Genomic DNA, 16,489 nt, shown 5'->3' on the forward strand with positions numbered 1-16,489 from the left:
GCATCTGATCAGAACAAATATATTATATTAATATTTATATATGGATTTAGATTATCCGAGAATTAGCTGCTACGAGTATCCTAATGCGCTTTTATCCAGAGCTGACGGTTTCAGGAGATTTGCAACGGTTTCAGGGTGAGAATTTGGCTTTATAAAAGTTTGAGAACCAAAAGTTAACTTTACCCATGGAAATATGGCACAACTAAAAGAAAAATTATGTATGAATCAAAGTTGTTTATATACTATTTACTATTTACTAGTCTAGCAGTTATTTCATTTAAACTAGTTATGGCATACGTGTCTAAGGCACCATTTGATTCAGCTTGGAATCACTATAATCTAACTTATTAGAAATAAACTAAAACAAACATATTAATTATTATGAGATTATTATAATCTTAATATAATCTAGTAAGCTCCTAGAGATGTTTTTTAAAAAAAATTATTAGGTGGCTAAAGACCCGATGCCTTTATACTTCAAATTAATTGCCCACAATAAGTATAGTGCTCCTTTAATCCAATCAGCGCTCGTCCGAGTGGGGCAACGGCGGACCGGGCAGGAGGCAATTGCGCAGTGGTACGCATCAAACTCTTTTTACTCAAACTCTTTTTACTCGCGTACGCTTATTTATGAAACAATTATATATATAAATTGTTTAAAAATCATATTTATTTTTTTAATTTTTAATAATTAATAAAAAAATCAATAATATGTTAATCCAGTTCTACGAGTTTTTCGCGCTGGTTAATAAACAAAACTAAGAATACGGCGCGTAGGAAACCGACGAGGACACGTACGCAGGGCTGCCAGGTGGGCCTGTATGGGCCTGTGCTCGCGTGGGTGCCTTCAGCAACGGCCCACGGATCGACAGACACACACGCCTATCTCTGCCAGCTGCTCCACCGAACCACATGTACGTTGACAAAGTCAACAACCTATGTATACGTACATACGTGCAACCCATGCATACATCCCTTACGAATTACTGTACTACAGTACGTCCACCGACAGAAACTATCGCGTATACATAACTATGCATGATGCGCTACAGTGCATGCCGCCTCTCCGGCCCGTTTCCATTCTTTAACTCATCTTCGAATTTTCCTATGATTTTTTCAACCCTTGCACATATAATCTGTAAAGTTTGTTATGAACAAATCTCCATGCGTAATCTATTCACCATGTGCTATCTTATATCAGACCTCGTCACCTGTCATCTTCGACAATTCTAAACTTTAGCTTATTCCTTCAGTCATCTAGTCCCAATTCCACCATTGACCATGTTGACCCGAAGTATCTCGATTCTAACCCAACTATCTGACATAGGATAGCAACTTGACCGTACTCAGTCTCAGCCACTGGGCTTAGTCTCGGTCCTCACCATCAACCAACATTAAACTCAAGTCACATACACATAAATAGACACCAACTATTTCTAGGCATAGTTGTCGTAACCTGACCTACAATAGTCACATGCACACACACTAACACCATAAATATTTTTAAACCGATTTGTATTAAATAAATTGTGAGGGCTCGATCCTGGACCGAATCCAAGCGTCCCTTGTTTCACGTAACCACTCAGGAAGTTCAGTTACGCGCAGAATGATACATAAACAATACTTCAATTAATTATACAAACCGACGAGGTTTTAGTACAACTCCAGGTTAAACTAAGACACACGCAACGGGCCTACAGCCATACACCTTACAAACAATAGACGCAACTCTGCACCAAAGGAATAGCCTGAGCATAGAGTCAACCTAAAAGTCAAAGCCTTCGTCTTCGTCCCACTCGTGTGGGTTCTCAAGCTCTTCGGCTTCACCTGCAACTTCACCCGGACCAACTGGAGCCAGAAGTATGTAAGACTGAGTACACAAGTACTCCGCAAGCCAAGCAGGGAAAGTAGTAAAATATTAATGCATAGTCAACAAAGGAAGGAAACTGGTTCAACTCTCCAATCTTAACAGTAGTTTATAAATAAACCCAATCAATAACCCAGTATAATAATCGAGTATAACCATTATTTTATGTCATTCACCTTACCATATTAAACAGTAACTCCAAATCTACCTTTTTGCCAACACATTGGATTCACCCATAGACATATCTCCATTAACCGGGAGCACGGCGTATTCGAATACCAAACGACTCTGCAGCGTCTACCCAGCTTTACCCACACGATACCCATAGCTAGCCAGGCTATGAATAACACAACACAATACTACCCCAGGTTTATCTAAGATCTACCTAGCGGGTTATAGGATTTTGTGGCTGTTGGCCCCATCTCGAACGCAGAGGGGGTGTGTTCCAATCCCGCCACAACTTCCACCCACTATTGAGCGTCTCAGAGGCACACCAGCTCCTCCTGACCTCTTTTGGGTACACACAGTACCCTCACTCAAACAATCACAACACTCGGTGGCCAGTACACACCTAAGGCCGATATTGCCATATACACAGATAGGCTGCAGATCATCAACTCACTAGAGCAGCCCATGCTATGGCCGAGTATCTCGATCGTGTGGATGGGTGTAAACTATGTCATATACTGGCATAAGGTGGAGTCCTCATAGCATTTCAAATAAACTATATAGCATTTATGCTTTCACATAAAATAATGATAGCCATATAATAATCATCTATTCTAAACTAGGGTTATCAAGGCATAACAGGCACAATATCAAGGCATGGCAATATTTAAAGCAATATAATATATGGGTAACTACTAGTTAAGGTGATAATTTAATTAATTAACACATGCAAGCTAAATATGTACTTCAAGGTAGTACGACTATCCAAAATATGATCTAGCTCCAGATTAGGTTCAAATATGAGCAAAGAATACTTGACTGGCCTTCAGGGTCAGTGTACTCGTCCCAGGCTTCACTCCCTACAACTGCGGTGTCGTAAGTGTCGGCGAAGAACTCCGATCTGACTCCTTCTGGATCAGCGGCGACGCAGTCTATCGATACACAAATGAAATAAAATAGATAAGCGATTAACTCCAAATAAACACCAAACTTAGAAAGTGCAGAAAAAGGTGGAAAGAACGCTAGGAATGATTTTTGGGATTTTCGGGGTTTTTATCGGTTGCAAACCCTAGAAGCCGAAATTAGGGTTGCGCCAACGGATGCTTGGCGCTGAAAGTGGTTTCATTGGACTTAGAATAATTCAAGAAGTCTAGAATTGGTCTTGGATTTGGAATTGGAGGTCAAATGGATGGATAAATGGGTTTAAAGTGAAAATAGAATTTCTAGAATTATTTTCGGATAGGAAAATCCCTATTTTCTCTCTCTTCTATTTCTTCTTCATTCTTTTCTCTCTCTCTGCTTCGTTCTTTTCTCTCTCTCGTGCACAGGGGCAGCGAGCATGGAGGGATGGGCGCCGGTGGTGAGGATGGCCGGCTTCAGCCGGGCAGGCGAGATCTAGCGATGGGAGGCCGAGGGGGACCGATTCCCCTCGGTAGCGGCGGCTGGAAGGTGACCAACCGGGCTGGCGGTGGTGGCCTGGATCAGGCGGCGGCGCTCCGGCAAACTCCGGCGAGGGCACGGCGGTTAGGTGGCTGCAAGGAGGGGCGGCGGTGCTAGCGGCACTAGCGTCTAGGCGCGGGAAGGGGCGAGGCGGCGAGTCGACGTGCAAGCCGACGACGACGAACAGGGCAGAGACGGAGCAGCAGCTCCGGCGGTGGCGATGGCGATGGCATAATTCCGGCGACAATTTCGTCGGGGAAAGTGAGGGAAAAGGAGGGATGGAAGGTCTAGGTTCCATTTTTACCACTAACTTTGGAAATGGAGCAGTGTGAGCGACGAATTTTGCGGTGGAACGCCAGCGACCAAAACTCGAACTCCGGCGAAATTTAAACGAGTTGCGGCGACTCCGGTCGTGGAAGGCGGCGCAGGTTTAAGGGAATGAAGAAGGAGATCGCTGCAGCCTCCTCTGCGCGTGGCAGCAGCAAGAGAGGGGAGACAGAGAGGGAGTTTGGAGGAAGCAGGATATTTTTAATTTTGAATTTTATTTATTAAATTATTCACCATTTTAATTTTACGATTCAAGAAATCACAAGACTAGCCTTCACCCTTCACTAGTTTGGAGGAATGCTGACGTGGCACACGACGCGGCGCCCGGGCGGGACGGCCTTTAGCGGGGCGGCCGGCAATTTTGCACTAAGCCCCCTTCCGCCCTTACGGAGGGCGGGAAGGGGATAAGTGCAAAATTGCCGAGTGCCGGCCGATGCGCCTGCGGGGAGAGGGGGGAAGGGGCTTAGCCATTTTGTAGGCGGCCCCTTCCGCACTCTGTAAGGGCGGTTTATTCGGTGGCCTATATAAGGCCGCCAGCCCCCTTCTCCCTCCTTATTTCTCCCCTCCCCACTTCACTCACTCAGAGTTAAGGGGAGGACTCTGGAGCGGCGAAGCCCTACTGAAATTTCTCGGTGGACTACAGTAAGTTTTCGAAATATTTTTTATGTTCAATAAATGTTGTTTATTTAGCGATTGTATTATTTTGTTATAACAAAATTTATTTATAGTGTATAATTAAGATATTTATGTAGTAGATAATTACTGTTGTGAATATATAATTTAGTAGGTAAAAAAATTTTGTATACTGTACAATTTAGAAACTTATTTAATGGATCATTGATTTAGCGATGGTATAATTTAGTCCGTACGTAATGTATTGATACAATATAATAAAGAAATTTATTTACTAGATAATTAATGTAGTCATTGTGTAACTTAGTTAGTAAAAGTGTATTTGTAGTGTACAGTTTAGAAAATTATTTAGTGGATAGGTACAACTTACTAATGGTATAACTTAGTGACTACAAAAGACATAGTAAAACATAATTACGTTAAATAGAAAATGAAAGTAGTTTATGTTGTAGTTAAGGACACTGTTAAGCATATTTAAGTTAATGTCAAGCTATAGTTTTTTGTCATTGTTTCGCTTACATAATTAAAATACAATGATTGCTTGTTGGTACCGTACTATTATTGAAAATTAAATATGATTTATCGCTTATAGGTAAAATATAATCAAACCTAAAATCAAATATTATGTGGACTTATTATTGTTAAAAAATAATGATATAGTTCAAGAGAATAGTGTTTACTGCCAAGTTAATGTAAGTTAAATTTGAATTTACAGAATTAAAAACGATGTAGTTAAAAATGTAGTTACAGGTAGGATGTAATATAGTTACAGGTCCTCGAGACAAGCAGGAGGTACTTCTACTCAGGCAGGCCACACGTCCACGCTGCCTCCGTGGACTCCGTGGACATCCACACACGGGTAGGGGACCTCCACATAGGCGCCGGGTGGAGGGACTACCGTGGACCTATTCTCGTAGGACAACCCATAGACGTGGACGATGGGCCCACGCACGTCGTCCATGTCGGCAGGAGGGTGGTTCTCCTATGCCGGAGGGACGTGGACTGTAGAGGGAGGTTGGATGGCCCCGCCTACTTAGCTGGACCACATCCACACAAGGTACCGATGACAACTTTGATGTATTATGCTATCGCATACAACTTGGATCGTACTATAGTTATCTAACTTTGTATTTGTTGTATACTTTCACAGGCTGGGAGGACACGACGGGGGTTATCTCGTCCGGATGGACTAGGGCCGGTTGGATGGCCCAGCCTACTGGAGGGACCACGATGACACCAGGTACGAATGACACCTCAATTTTAATGTACTAACCGGTATAACTCTAAGCACACAACATGTTTACACCATCGTTTTTGTTGTACGCTTTCGCAGGCTGGGTGGACACGGCAGGAGGTAGCTTGTCCGGATGGACTGGGGCCGGTTGGACGGCCCAGCCTACTGGCGGGACCATGACGACACCAGGTACGAATGACACCTCTATTTTAATGTACTAACTGGTATAACTCCAAGCACGCAACATGTTTACAACTTTGTTTTTGTTGTACACTTTTGCAGCTTGTTAGGACATGGCGGGAGGAAGCTCGTCGGGACAGCCTTTACCAGATTTTGACGATTTGGAGGATGATCCGGACGTCATCGACACCTCCCAGCTTAGTGGAGCTCCGCTTCCCACACAGCTTACTACCTCGTCCACTCCACTCGGCGTGTCACCCGATCTGCTTACGTACTCCCAGGGCCATGTCAGGGCGCAGTGGGGGAAGGGTAAGAAAAGCAAGCGCCGGGGTCCTGGGTCTTAGGATGGGGTTACCTACCAGCTATATGCGGACTTGTGTTGTCTTAGTGTTTCTTTCATTACCCAGAGTAGTTTGTATCTATGTTTTGTATGAATTTATGTAAAAACTGCTTTTTATGTCTTTCGTTCGTCCTTTATTGTGCCGCACAGGTCGATGCCATAAAGGTCCCTGTTATTGAAATAGCATTTAGGGGCCACTCCATACATCACAACATCATTTCCTACTAATTTTCTCCTATCGTTGTCAAGCAAACCCTCCAATGGCGTTGGACACCTAAACCACACCCTATTACAAATAGATTTCCTCGAAGAAACAATTATTTAATAAAAGTTACATGACATTTCTCGCAATACTTGTGAATACAATGTTACAAATTAAGTAACTTCAATATCAAACAGAAAATACACATAAAGTAGGAAATTTCAACTAAAGGAGAAATGTACGTTCGCTGCCTCAAGCATCGAAACACTGGCAAAATTCGAAGGCCCTGCAGAGTATGGTATAAGAGCAGCGACAAGGCCTTTGCAATGATCCTGGATTTACGATGCTTCGTTTTCTCTTGCATTTTTGACGATGATGTCGTTGTAAGTACCATTTCTTTGGAAAAGGTGTGAACTTAGCAAATATTACCGTTAAACCGAAAGTACAAACTAAATTTAAAATATAGTACAATTTTTAGCTTGCTATTAAGTTCTATTAGCAATCAGAATAGCAATTTATCCTTACTGCTCTCTATAAGCAGACTATGCTTAACAGGTAAATTAGGACCACCAATAGCCTTTTCAGTTTCTTCCAGTATTTTTTTAATTTCTAGATTTGCATTTGAAGAATTCACAATGGTAGCCTACTCAACTACTGGAAGAAACCGAAAGGGCTGGTTGGTAATCCCAATTTACCTGTTGCGCATAGTCAGCTTGCTTGCTTAAAGGAATGAAGCATGCCCCATGGTAGAGAACGAAATGAGGAGTAAGATGGTTTGTTTGGTTGGTGTGCGAAGGTCCTTCCTCTTATAGCGAGGGGCGCCGAAAGTTCAATGTCGTGAAGCACACCGTCTGGACGTTCTGACACGTTGAAGGCACCAAAAGTCGATGGGGCGCCAAAAGTTCAATGTCGTCAAGCTAAGCGTCTGGACGTTATGACTGGATGAACAGTGTGACGCATCGAAAGTCGATTGTCGTGGCATGTGTGGACACTGAGATTTATATATATCGAGGGGCCAAAAGTTGAATGTTGCCTAGCTAAGCGTCTACCCCTACTCGTCTGAACGACAACCCGTGCTTGAGGTCTCGCAATCAACTTTGAACGCATCACGACAGCAAGATTTCAACACTGCTCGTTATAACAACGACGACTTCCATGCACCACCCGAATAAACAAGTTTATCCTCAATTCCTTGTTTGCCATGAGAGAGGCTCTATTCCTTGCGCATCTCGAGTGGCGAAGGGATCCTTTCGCCGGTCGTATGCCACCATGGTGTGATCATCCATTTTGCTATGGTGATGACCGGTGCATCCTATCCTAATGGCCTCGTTGCACAGTGAAAGTCCGGGTAGGAGGTTCTTCGGATGTGCCAACTTGACTCAGGTATGTTTGCCCACAACACCAATCCCAACGTTTGTCATAACTACCTACCTTCTAAATTGTTTCCCAAATTTTAGATATTTCAGTACCAAAACCCAGTATGTAGATTCATTCAGTGGGTTGATCGGGAGAATCTCAACCACAATGACTCACGCTCATATCCACGAAGTGAACATATATCTGACTACCGCAGAAGGAAGGCTGAACACAAACGACGTATAGCAGTTGAGAATCGCGATTGGTGGGTCGATCCTAATGGACTAACAACGTGGAGGGAACGTCCCGAATGTCATTGCGGTGAACGTTGCAAGGTTGTTAGATCTATTTCACGGCGAACTATTGGCCAATGATGCTTCGTTTGCCCTTGCATTGTCGACGACGATCTCGTTGTAAGTACCATTTGTTCTATATATATATTAGTAGACATTCATGTTTATAAATATACATTATTCTGAATTTAACGCAGGAAGAACAAAGAAAATATAACTTCTTACAATGGACAATGGATAGATACAGAGAGATCTTTTGTCGTAAGTTCATCAATTACGCATCCTGAAAACCCCTCACAAGTCCTTCAAGTAGGGATGGAGGACATACGGCGTGTACAAGCCACTACCCTTGATTGGAGGAATAATCTATTCGGTATACCAGATTGGGTCAAACGTCCAATATGCAGTTGTGGAAATCGCTGCCAGATGACTACGTCATTCAAACCACAGAGTTATGGGAGGAGATATTTCCTTTGTCCAAACATAACCGATAACCACACCGTAAGTAAATATCATCCCAATATGACATTATGTCTTCCACGTCCGTATCTTTGTTAACCTCCTTTAGGAGCATCTCCGGTATTTTTAGGGGAACCAAAGAGCGTGTTGTTTTACTGCGTGGATCGACGAAGTCATGCCTGAGTACTACGGCCATAAAATAATTGAAGCCAAAACATGTCATGAGTACAAGCGAGAGAGGGAGTACCACGAATGATCAACGGTACAGCGATGCTCAAGGGGACAACTCCCAAGATGACTGCAATGTCTTTTCAACGATTGTATCCCGATTTGAGCTTTGTTGTAATACATTGTTTCTCGAATTGAGCGATGGAATCGTACTACATTTTCGCTTTTGCTCCATTATGTTCTTCTCTGTTTTTGTCCTTCTCATGTGCTACAATTTTTACTTTGCTATTAAGTTGTATTAACATTCGGAATATATTTTCTTTAGTTCAACATATATTTTAATGACGTTATTATATACAAAACCAATTTAATGAAAGTTATCTTAATTTAGTACTAAATTTAACATTAAACAATACTTCATAAATCGAACATCCATAATTTTTAACTTTGCTTTTAACTTGTATTAACACTCCGATTATATTTTCTATATTTCCTTTTAACTTGTATGTACAAAGCCAATTTGATAAAATATTAGCTTAATTTAGTACTAAATATAACATTAAACAATATTATATAAATCTAACCTAAATATAACCCTTCACCTAACACTAATTAGGTAAACTAACCTAAACCGCCCTTTGGATGGGCGGCAGGGGGCCTCTTGCAAATGGCCAGCCCCCTCCGTCCCCCCGGCCGCTCCAGCCCCTAGCAATTTTGTACTTACCCCCTTCCCGCCCTTCGTAAGGGTGGAAGGGGGCTTAGTGTAAAATTACCGGCTGCCTCGCTAACGACCGTCCTGCCCGGGCACCGTGTCGTGTGCCACGTCAGCATTCGGCCCTCTAGAGGGCGGGAGGAGGCTAGTCTTGTGATTTTTTGGATTGCAAAATTAAAATGGTGAATAATTTAATAAATAAAATTCAAAATTCAAAAAAATCGAGGAAGCAGCAGCATCGGCAGCAAATAGGAAGATGATGATCGTATATACTCGACTTTGAGTCGGTTGCGATACCTTGGTTACGAGGTAAATGGATGCGGATGACAACGATGATTGCTTCGTCAAGAAGCAGATGAACTCTCTCCTCGGTTGAGACTTGGATGAATGGATGGTGATACGTCTCAGCCGAGTACTTGCGTGGCAGGATGAGAACAACGACGACAAAGTCGTTTTGCGAGTGGGGGCGGTGAAATTTTTGGGCTGGACTGGGTTGGGCTCAGCTTGGGCTGGTCCAGGCCGACTTGGTCCGGATCACTATGGATTGGAAGAAGAAAAATAAAAAGAGATGTATTTATTTTAGCCGAATCGATGAAAATGGTGTGGTAATGAGGGGAAAAAAAGATGGACCGAAATCCAGCGATGGGGAGGATGGAGTTAGGCATTATCCGGGCCAATGGTTCACTCTAAGCCTTCGTACGTAGGGGATGATGATGATATGACTCATGGGGGATAAAAGGGATGTCTCCCAGTTTTTTCATGCTTCCCCAACAAATGACAAGAGCTCTCTTATCGCACTTGATGTTGTGGCTTAGGGCAGAGTGTTAGACACCATGTGTGCTTAACACTGCACATGTCCAGGTGCAAAGTTCTTTCATCTCGAAGCATTCCCTCGTCTGTTGACCTTCGACCACAAGCTACGTTAGAAGATTTGAGTAGGAGACCGGGTAGCCCGACCCTGCTTGCTAAGACGTGGCCAAGTTTTCAAGACATCGGGGACCAAACAATCGGGGAAGAATGGTTCTCATATCACCGATACAAACTAATTAAGCCTTAATCGGCAATAATACTACAATGGTTAGTTAGTTAAGACTGGAAAGGGCATCGAAGAAATTTAAGGGGTTGTTTGGTTATCACCCAAACATTGCCATGCCTAAGGTTAGGATGTCGACAGCTAGCAAAGTTTGGCTTAGCACAACCCAAAACCCCTACCACCACACTTGTTTGTGGCGCACTGTACCTTTCAAAGAAATCACCAACTACTATAATATATTTACTATTCATTTCTCAACTTGTTCACCATCACAGGCCCTATCTCTCTCTACCCCACGGTAGGATTAGGGCTGTCACTTGAATCCATTACTCATCCTCGTATCTATACCAATACTATTTAGATAGAGTATGGAGAAATAATAGTTATCCTCTTGAATTTTGGATATTGGGGGAGGCTATTATCCATTTTACCAACTCTATTCATAACCATTTTGTAGGTATAACTGGGATATCAAATTTGGAACTCGCATCACAATACAAAAATTTGCAATTTTCTTTTTGAAATTTGGTGGAATTATTTATTATACAGAAGTGTAACTTTGTACAAATTTTAGTCCATTTCTACAAGTTGAACCTACATATGTCCATTTTGTTGTCCATTGGATTATCAATACCCATAAGAGAATACCCACTTACTTAGTGTATGAGTAATATCTTTAAAAATAGGCATGAGTATGAGTTATCGAATACTCTCTGTAGTAGCAGGCTCAGCAAAGATATGTTTGACAAAATGAGTTATTTGAGATAGGATTGGGATATGGAAATTAGTGAATGGCTATGGTGGGTGGTTGGGGGGTGGGTGAGAACTGAGCATGGATAGATAGATAGATAGATAGATAGATAGATAGATACAATATTACTCTTTCATGTGTGAGATAATATTTTCCGTTCTAATCCTCATTTTATAATATAGATGTTTGACTTTTCTGCTTGCAATGTTTGAACATTTGTCTTATTCAAAAAATTATAAAAATATTATTTATTTTGCTTGTGCTTTACTTTATTATCAAACGAACTTAAGTGTGACTTATTATTTTTTATAGTTGTACTAAATTTTTAAATAAAATGAATGATCAAATGTTAAAAAAATTAAACATCTTGTATTACGAATATTACGAAATGGAGGTAGTATTTACCACTACAAACAACTGATGGTTGTTACCAGAATGCACTGTGATATTGGGAGCACGAATTTCAGAGCACATCTAGATATCATAGATTCGCCATTCTCGATTTAAATCCATTTATTTATTTGATTTATAATTCACAGTGATGAAAAATAAACATGGATCAATCGACCATGATTTAGTAAATCCATTTATTTATTTAATTTATAATTTACAGCGATGAAAAATAAACATGGATCAATCGAGCATGATTTAGTAAATCCATTTTTTCCAGACATAGTTTGATGTGATCCAAGAAGATACTACTCGCAGAACTCGGTGGGCTCCGGACCGGGAGCAGGACAGTGACTCGCACTTATCTGCTCTGCTCCCTTACTGACGCAAGTGTTTTCCAATCATTTTCCATCCACCTCATGAACAAAAAATTGTGCAGCTAGCCGCAATTTGTTCATCCTGTTTTGACTTACTTTTCAAGAGTTTATTAGTTGAGAGAAAGATGACAAATAAAACGAGATTTATATAAGAAAGGTGAAGTGAGTATCAGACCCATGCCCATTGGTGTCTGCTTCTCTATATATCCAGACGGCAGCAAGCAAATCAGTCGGCACAAGCACAAAGCCGTGGCTCCAACCCAAACGTACTCATCTTTTCGATTAATTAAATATAAGATAATACAGTACTCCAGAGGCAAATCAACATGACATCAGATCGAATGTCGATCATCTTCCAATACTTTAAATTTTGCAGCCTTTGCCCATTTTGTGTTTTCCTGAATTATGGACATTTTACTGTTTGTTTGATGCATGGTACTTGGACGAACCATAGTTAATGTACAAAATGTGAAAAAGCTTGCTATAGTGCTCATTACTTAGTACTATTCGTATTCAATTATAGAAAATCTTGATCATTAATTTAGAAAAATACCCTACAAACAGTAATCGATGGGTGATATAAATAGATTTGATTCATTGGTTTAGAAAAAAAAAACGAGTTGTGCTATCATCGGTAGCAGAATCTCAATCAACGCTTTAGAGTTCTATAACTAATAAAAGACAATTATAATATCAGTATTTTGATGATTTTGATGTTTTATTATAACTAGAACCGATCAAAAAATAAACTGTCTATATTAGTTATTAGTTATAGTACTAATGTTATAGAACGCTTAAAAATAGATAATCTAATTATTTCTGCTACCAGTAAAGCACCTAAATATAAAATAGAGCTGCCCTGTCGTCCCTCTGCATGATACTGAGTTTTTCATACGAATGGTCACATTTCTAATGAACTTGGACAGGAAAGGACAAGATACTGTTTCTTGGAAATAATCAAATCATTCAACCCCTCTGTTCTCTTATCTATGTTTTGCTTACAGCATTTTTGCGGATTAGAATTCGTTTCCGCTTAGTATGGCTCCTTGATTTCTATATTTTAAACTCTAATACTCTATTTGTTTTTTATTTGACACCATTAATTTTAAATCAGCTTTGATCATTTATTTTAAATAAGACGAATAGTTAAACATATATTAAAAAATTAAAAGTTAGTCACGTCAAATAAAAAATCGGGGGCGGTACTATCTATGGCGTGGAAAAAATTTGAAGGGATTCTCAAAATTTAACTAATATAAATTATACTGAAATCTTGTAAAATTCATGTGTTATAAGGAAGTCATCAAACGCCTTTTCACTATTTAAAAATTTAACAAAATTCTCTCATATTTTTCTTTTGAACCTTAACAACATATTTTCATTATGCACTATAAGATTTTCATTAAGCAGTATGGGCAACCTGGATTTTTTTTTTCTTTAGATGTGCTAGTGACTTCTGGACTTGAAGCACGATCATGTGCTGGGTTTATTCCCTGATGCTAGTGTGGAAACGTTTTTTTCTAAACAAAAAAGTTGCGTCACCGTAACCATGTCTATATCAGCCGGTTTTGATTTATCATGAAAAAGTTAATACATGAAAGACACATATATAAAATAAAAATAAGCAATGTCTCATAGAGCAATGTGAAGACATGGTGAGGTCCACTCGTCTCTCTGCATCTGCATCCACCCAACATCAATCAAATCCATAACCAGAGAGCCCTCTTGCTCCTACTTCCAATCCCAATACACAATATGTCACAAAAAGTCTCAAATCTTCAGAACTTCTCTGGATAAAATTCGGAGAAAAACTGAATATATTATATATAATGTACATATACCTCTGTTCCCGACAAAAACACTAAAAACTCGCAGAAAAGAAAGGGATAAAAACACTACTACTGCAACAGCTTCAGCTAAAAAAAAAACAGAGAAAGCTACTACGTACTTGAGCTCCAGCATGCGACAGAATCTTGCTTTTTTTTCTCACGACCTTTGCTGCTCAGCTCGATGATTCAGACCTATACACGCACTGCTCGTACACACCTCTGGCTCTTGCAACATCCTGGCCTGACCATGCATGATCATCAACTCAGGCCACAAACCATGGCCTGAACCCGAACTCTGATAACCTCCATAGATAGTTTTTTGACAGATTTTAGCTCCTCCGATTGATCTGCACAATTCATCCTGTTCAGTTTCAGGCAGTGGAGTTACATGATACTGCAGCTGGGATCCTGTTCTTCTTGAGGGTAGCCAGGGTAGGAGGGGTAGACGGGGTACGACGGCACGGCGTTGTACTGCTGGTACGCCGGCACCCCCGGGTATGGCGGTGTCGGCGCCATCGCATGCTGCTGCTGCTGCTGTTCGTGGTGGTGGACACCGTCGACGTCGACGACGACCTTGCGGCCGCCGCTTTCTTTGCCTTCTTTGCCGCCGCCGAAACCCATCCCCATGCCGCCACCACCTCCGCCGTGGCCGCCGCCGAACCCCATGGCGCCCATGCCCATGCCGCCGTGGCCGCCGCCCATCATCTTCTTGTCGTCGCCGGAGGAGATGCTGAGCAGCTCGGCGTGTCCGAGGCTGCGCCGGAGCATCGTCGTCAGCGCGATGGGGTCGACGCCGTCGCCGATGACGATGATCTTGTCGCCCTCCAACGATGCCGACGTCACGCCTGCAACATAGCTCAGAGTTCAGACTGTTCAGTTCAGCTTCAGCATCAGCATCGCTTCATGGCTAAACACTACCACAAAATTATGTCTTGGTATCATGATGACGATGAAAAAGGAAGTTAAGACGCAATTAGTGAGTTGCTAAACATGAATCATGATTAGTGACTTGCTCATACCTGTCATGCCAACTGCAGCCTTGAAGGCCTTCCTCTTCTTCTTCTCGGTATCCAGAGGCATCTTGAGAACAAACTTTTGCTGCAGTAAGAAAACCACCAAATTCAGATACAGTAAACACACAAACCAAGCAATTATACCAAACACTATTCATCCAACAACAAGAGCTTAATTAACAGTTAACACCAACCTTAGCCATCTTGCTTACACAGAAACCTCTTGTCTTTCTTGGTGCAAGCTTCAGACAGTACAGTATTTAGTACTTTCCTTTGCAGCTCTGACAGTGCAAGCTAAAGCTGAGACAGTACCACATATGAGCAAGAAGATATTAGGACCTGCATATATTTATATAGGCAAGCAAAGGGGAATAGACAGGTTAGAGAGAGAGAGGAAGCAGCAAGGAAGAAGGGTCTAGAGAGAGAAGCTAATTAACAACAAGCCAAGCCAAAATGGAACAAACAAACCAATCATCGAACACTGCATGCACACACACATATATTTTTTTCTCTTTATTTTGGTGGATGAACACGTCTACATGCAAAGCAGCTAGCACTGTAGAAAACGCACAACTCATGATGGAGGTGGCTGCTGCTGCTGCTGCTGCTGAATGCTCAACATCCATTCCAGGCCAGCTGAGTGGCTGGTAGGGTCTGGTCGGTGGTATTGTGGAAGAAGTTTCCGCAAAGTCTGAATTTGTTAGTACTTTTGGTCACAACACAGGTTTAGCCACTCACGCCACAAACTTGTTTTTTCTTGCTCGAAGATGCTGATAAATATCCATCAGCTGGTCCCGGCAGTTTTCAACTTATTTGTTTGGCCCTCTTATATCTTCGCTTATGTTTATGTTTATAATTAAAAATTTAAATTTTAACTTTAAATTTAAAGTTTATTTAGAGGTTTTTTATCTTAATTTATTTTTCAGTCTTGTCTTTTAGATCGCTAAGGACACGTATATAAAAAAATTATTCATAAAATAGTTTGTAAATATGTGGTCCCCATCGTACACCCTCCATATATTTTATTTTATTAGATGATACCATTAATCTTTCTATACATGGTTAACCATTTGTTTATTCACAAACCTTATGTAATTATTATTTATTTTATTATGATTGTATTTATTGTTAAATATATTTTAATTATAACTTATATTTTTATATTTTTATAGTTTTTAAACAAGATAAATGGCCAAAAGTGTCACAAAGTCAGAAATAATAACACACAGATGGGATCATGGGATATATGTTTCCGACGTAGTTTTCTTTCTAACATATCTTGTACTAGAGTGTAAGAGGGGCGGGAGTTTATCCCATCGACTACTTTATTACTTGTATCTGAATGTTTAATTTGCATGTTCATCTTTTTTCTACTTATGTTTATCAGCCAAAATTTAAATTTTTAATGTTAAATTTAGAGTTGGTGTTGGGGTTTCTACATCATGGTTTATTTTACAATTTATACTTTTAGATCACTAGAACATATATAAAAGTTTATTTCAAAATTATTTTTTGTTTTCAAATATACCATTTTGATTTTCCATAAAAAAGACAAAGAAAACCCCCTTGGTTGTATGCCCCTAAGGTAGAGTTTAGAGATACAACACATCTTATACCTTAATAAGGTATCTTCAATTCTTTAGCTGAAAAGCAAAATTAGCAGAGAAGGGAGAAACACTGAATAAAATTAGTTCAAGGAGAAAGTTCACTTCTTTCC

The 16,489-nt window shown here is 40.7% G+C and overlaps 1 protein-coding gene across 1 annotated transcript; it reads right to left on the bottom strand.

Moving 5' to 3' along the window:
- Positions 1-13,472: 13,472 nt before the first annotated feature.
- LOC102718582 (probable H/ACA ribonucleoprotein complex subunit 1) lies at positions 13,473-15,253 on the bottom strand. The gene is made up of 3 exons (XM_006660419.3): positions 14,967-15,253; positions 14,779-14,857; positions 13,473-14,604 (listed from the first exon to the last, which is right to left on the bottom strand). Exons 1-3 carry the CDS (start codon positions 14,973-14,975, stop codon positions 14,144-14,146), a joined length of 549 nt encoding a protein of 182 aa, XP_006660482.1. The 5' UTR covers positions 14,976-15,253; the 3' UTR covers positions 13,473-14,143.
- Between the last annotated feature and the right edge of the window lie 1,236 nt (positions 15,254-16,489).

Source organism: Oryza brachyantha, chromosome 9 (assembly GCF_000231095.2).
Source record: "Oryza brachyantha chromosome 9, ObraRS2, whole genome shotgun sequence".
In the NCBI taxonomy this organism is placed as follows: Eukaryota; Viridiplantae; Streptophyta; class Magnoliopsida; order Poales; family Poaceae; genus Oryza; species Oryza brachyantha.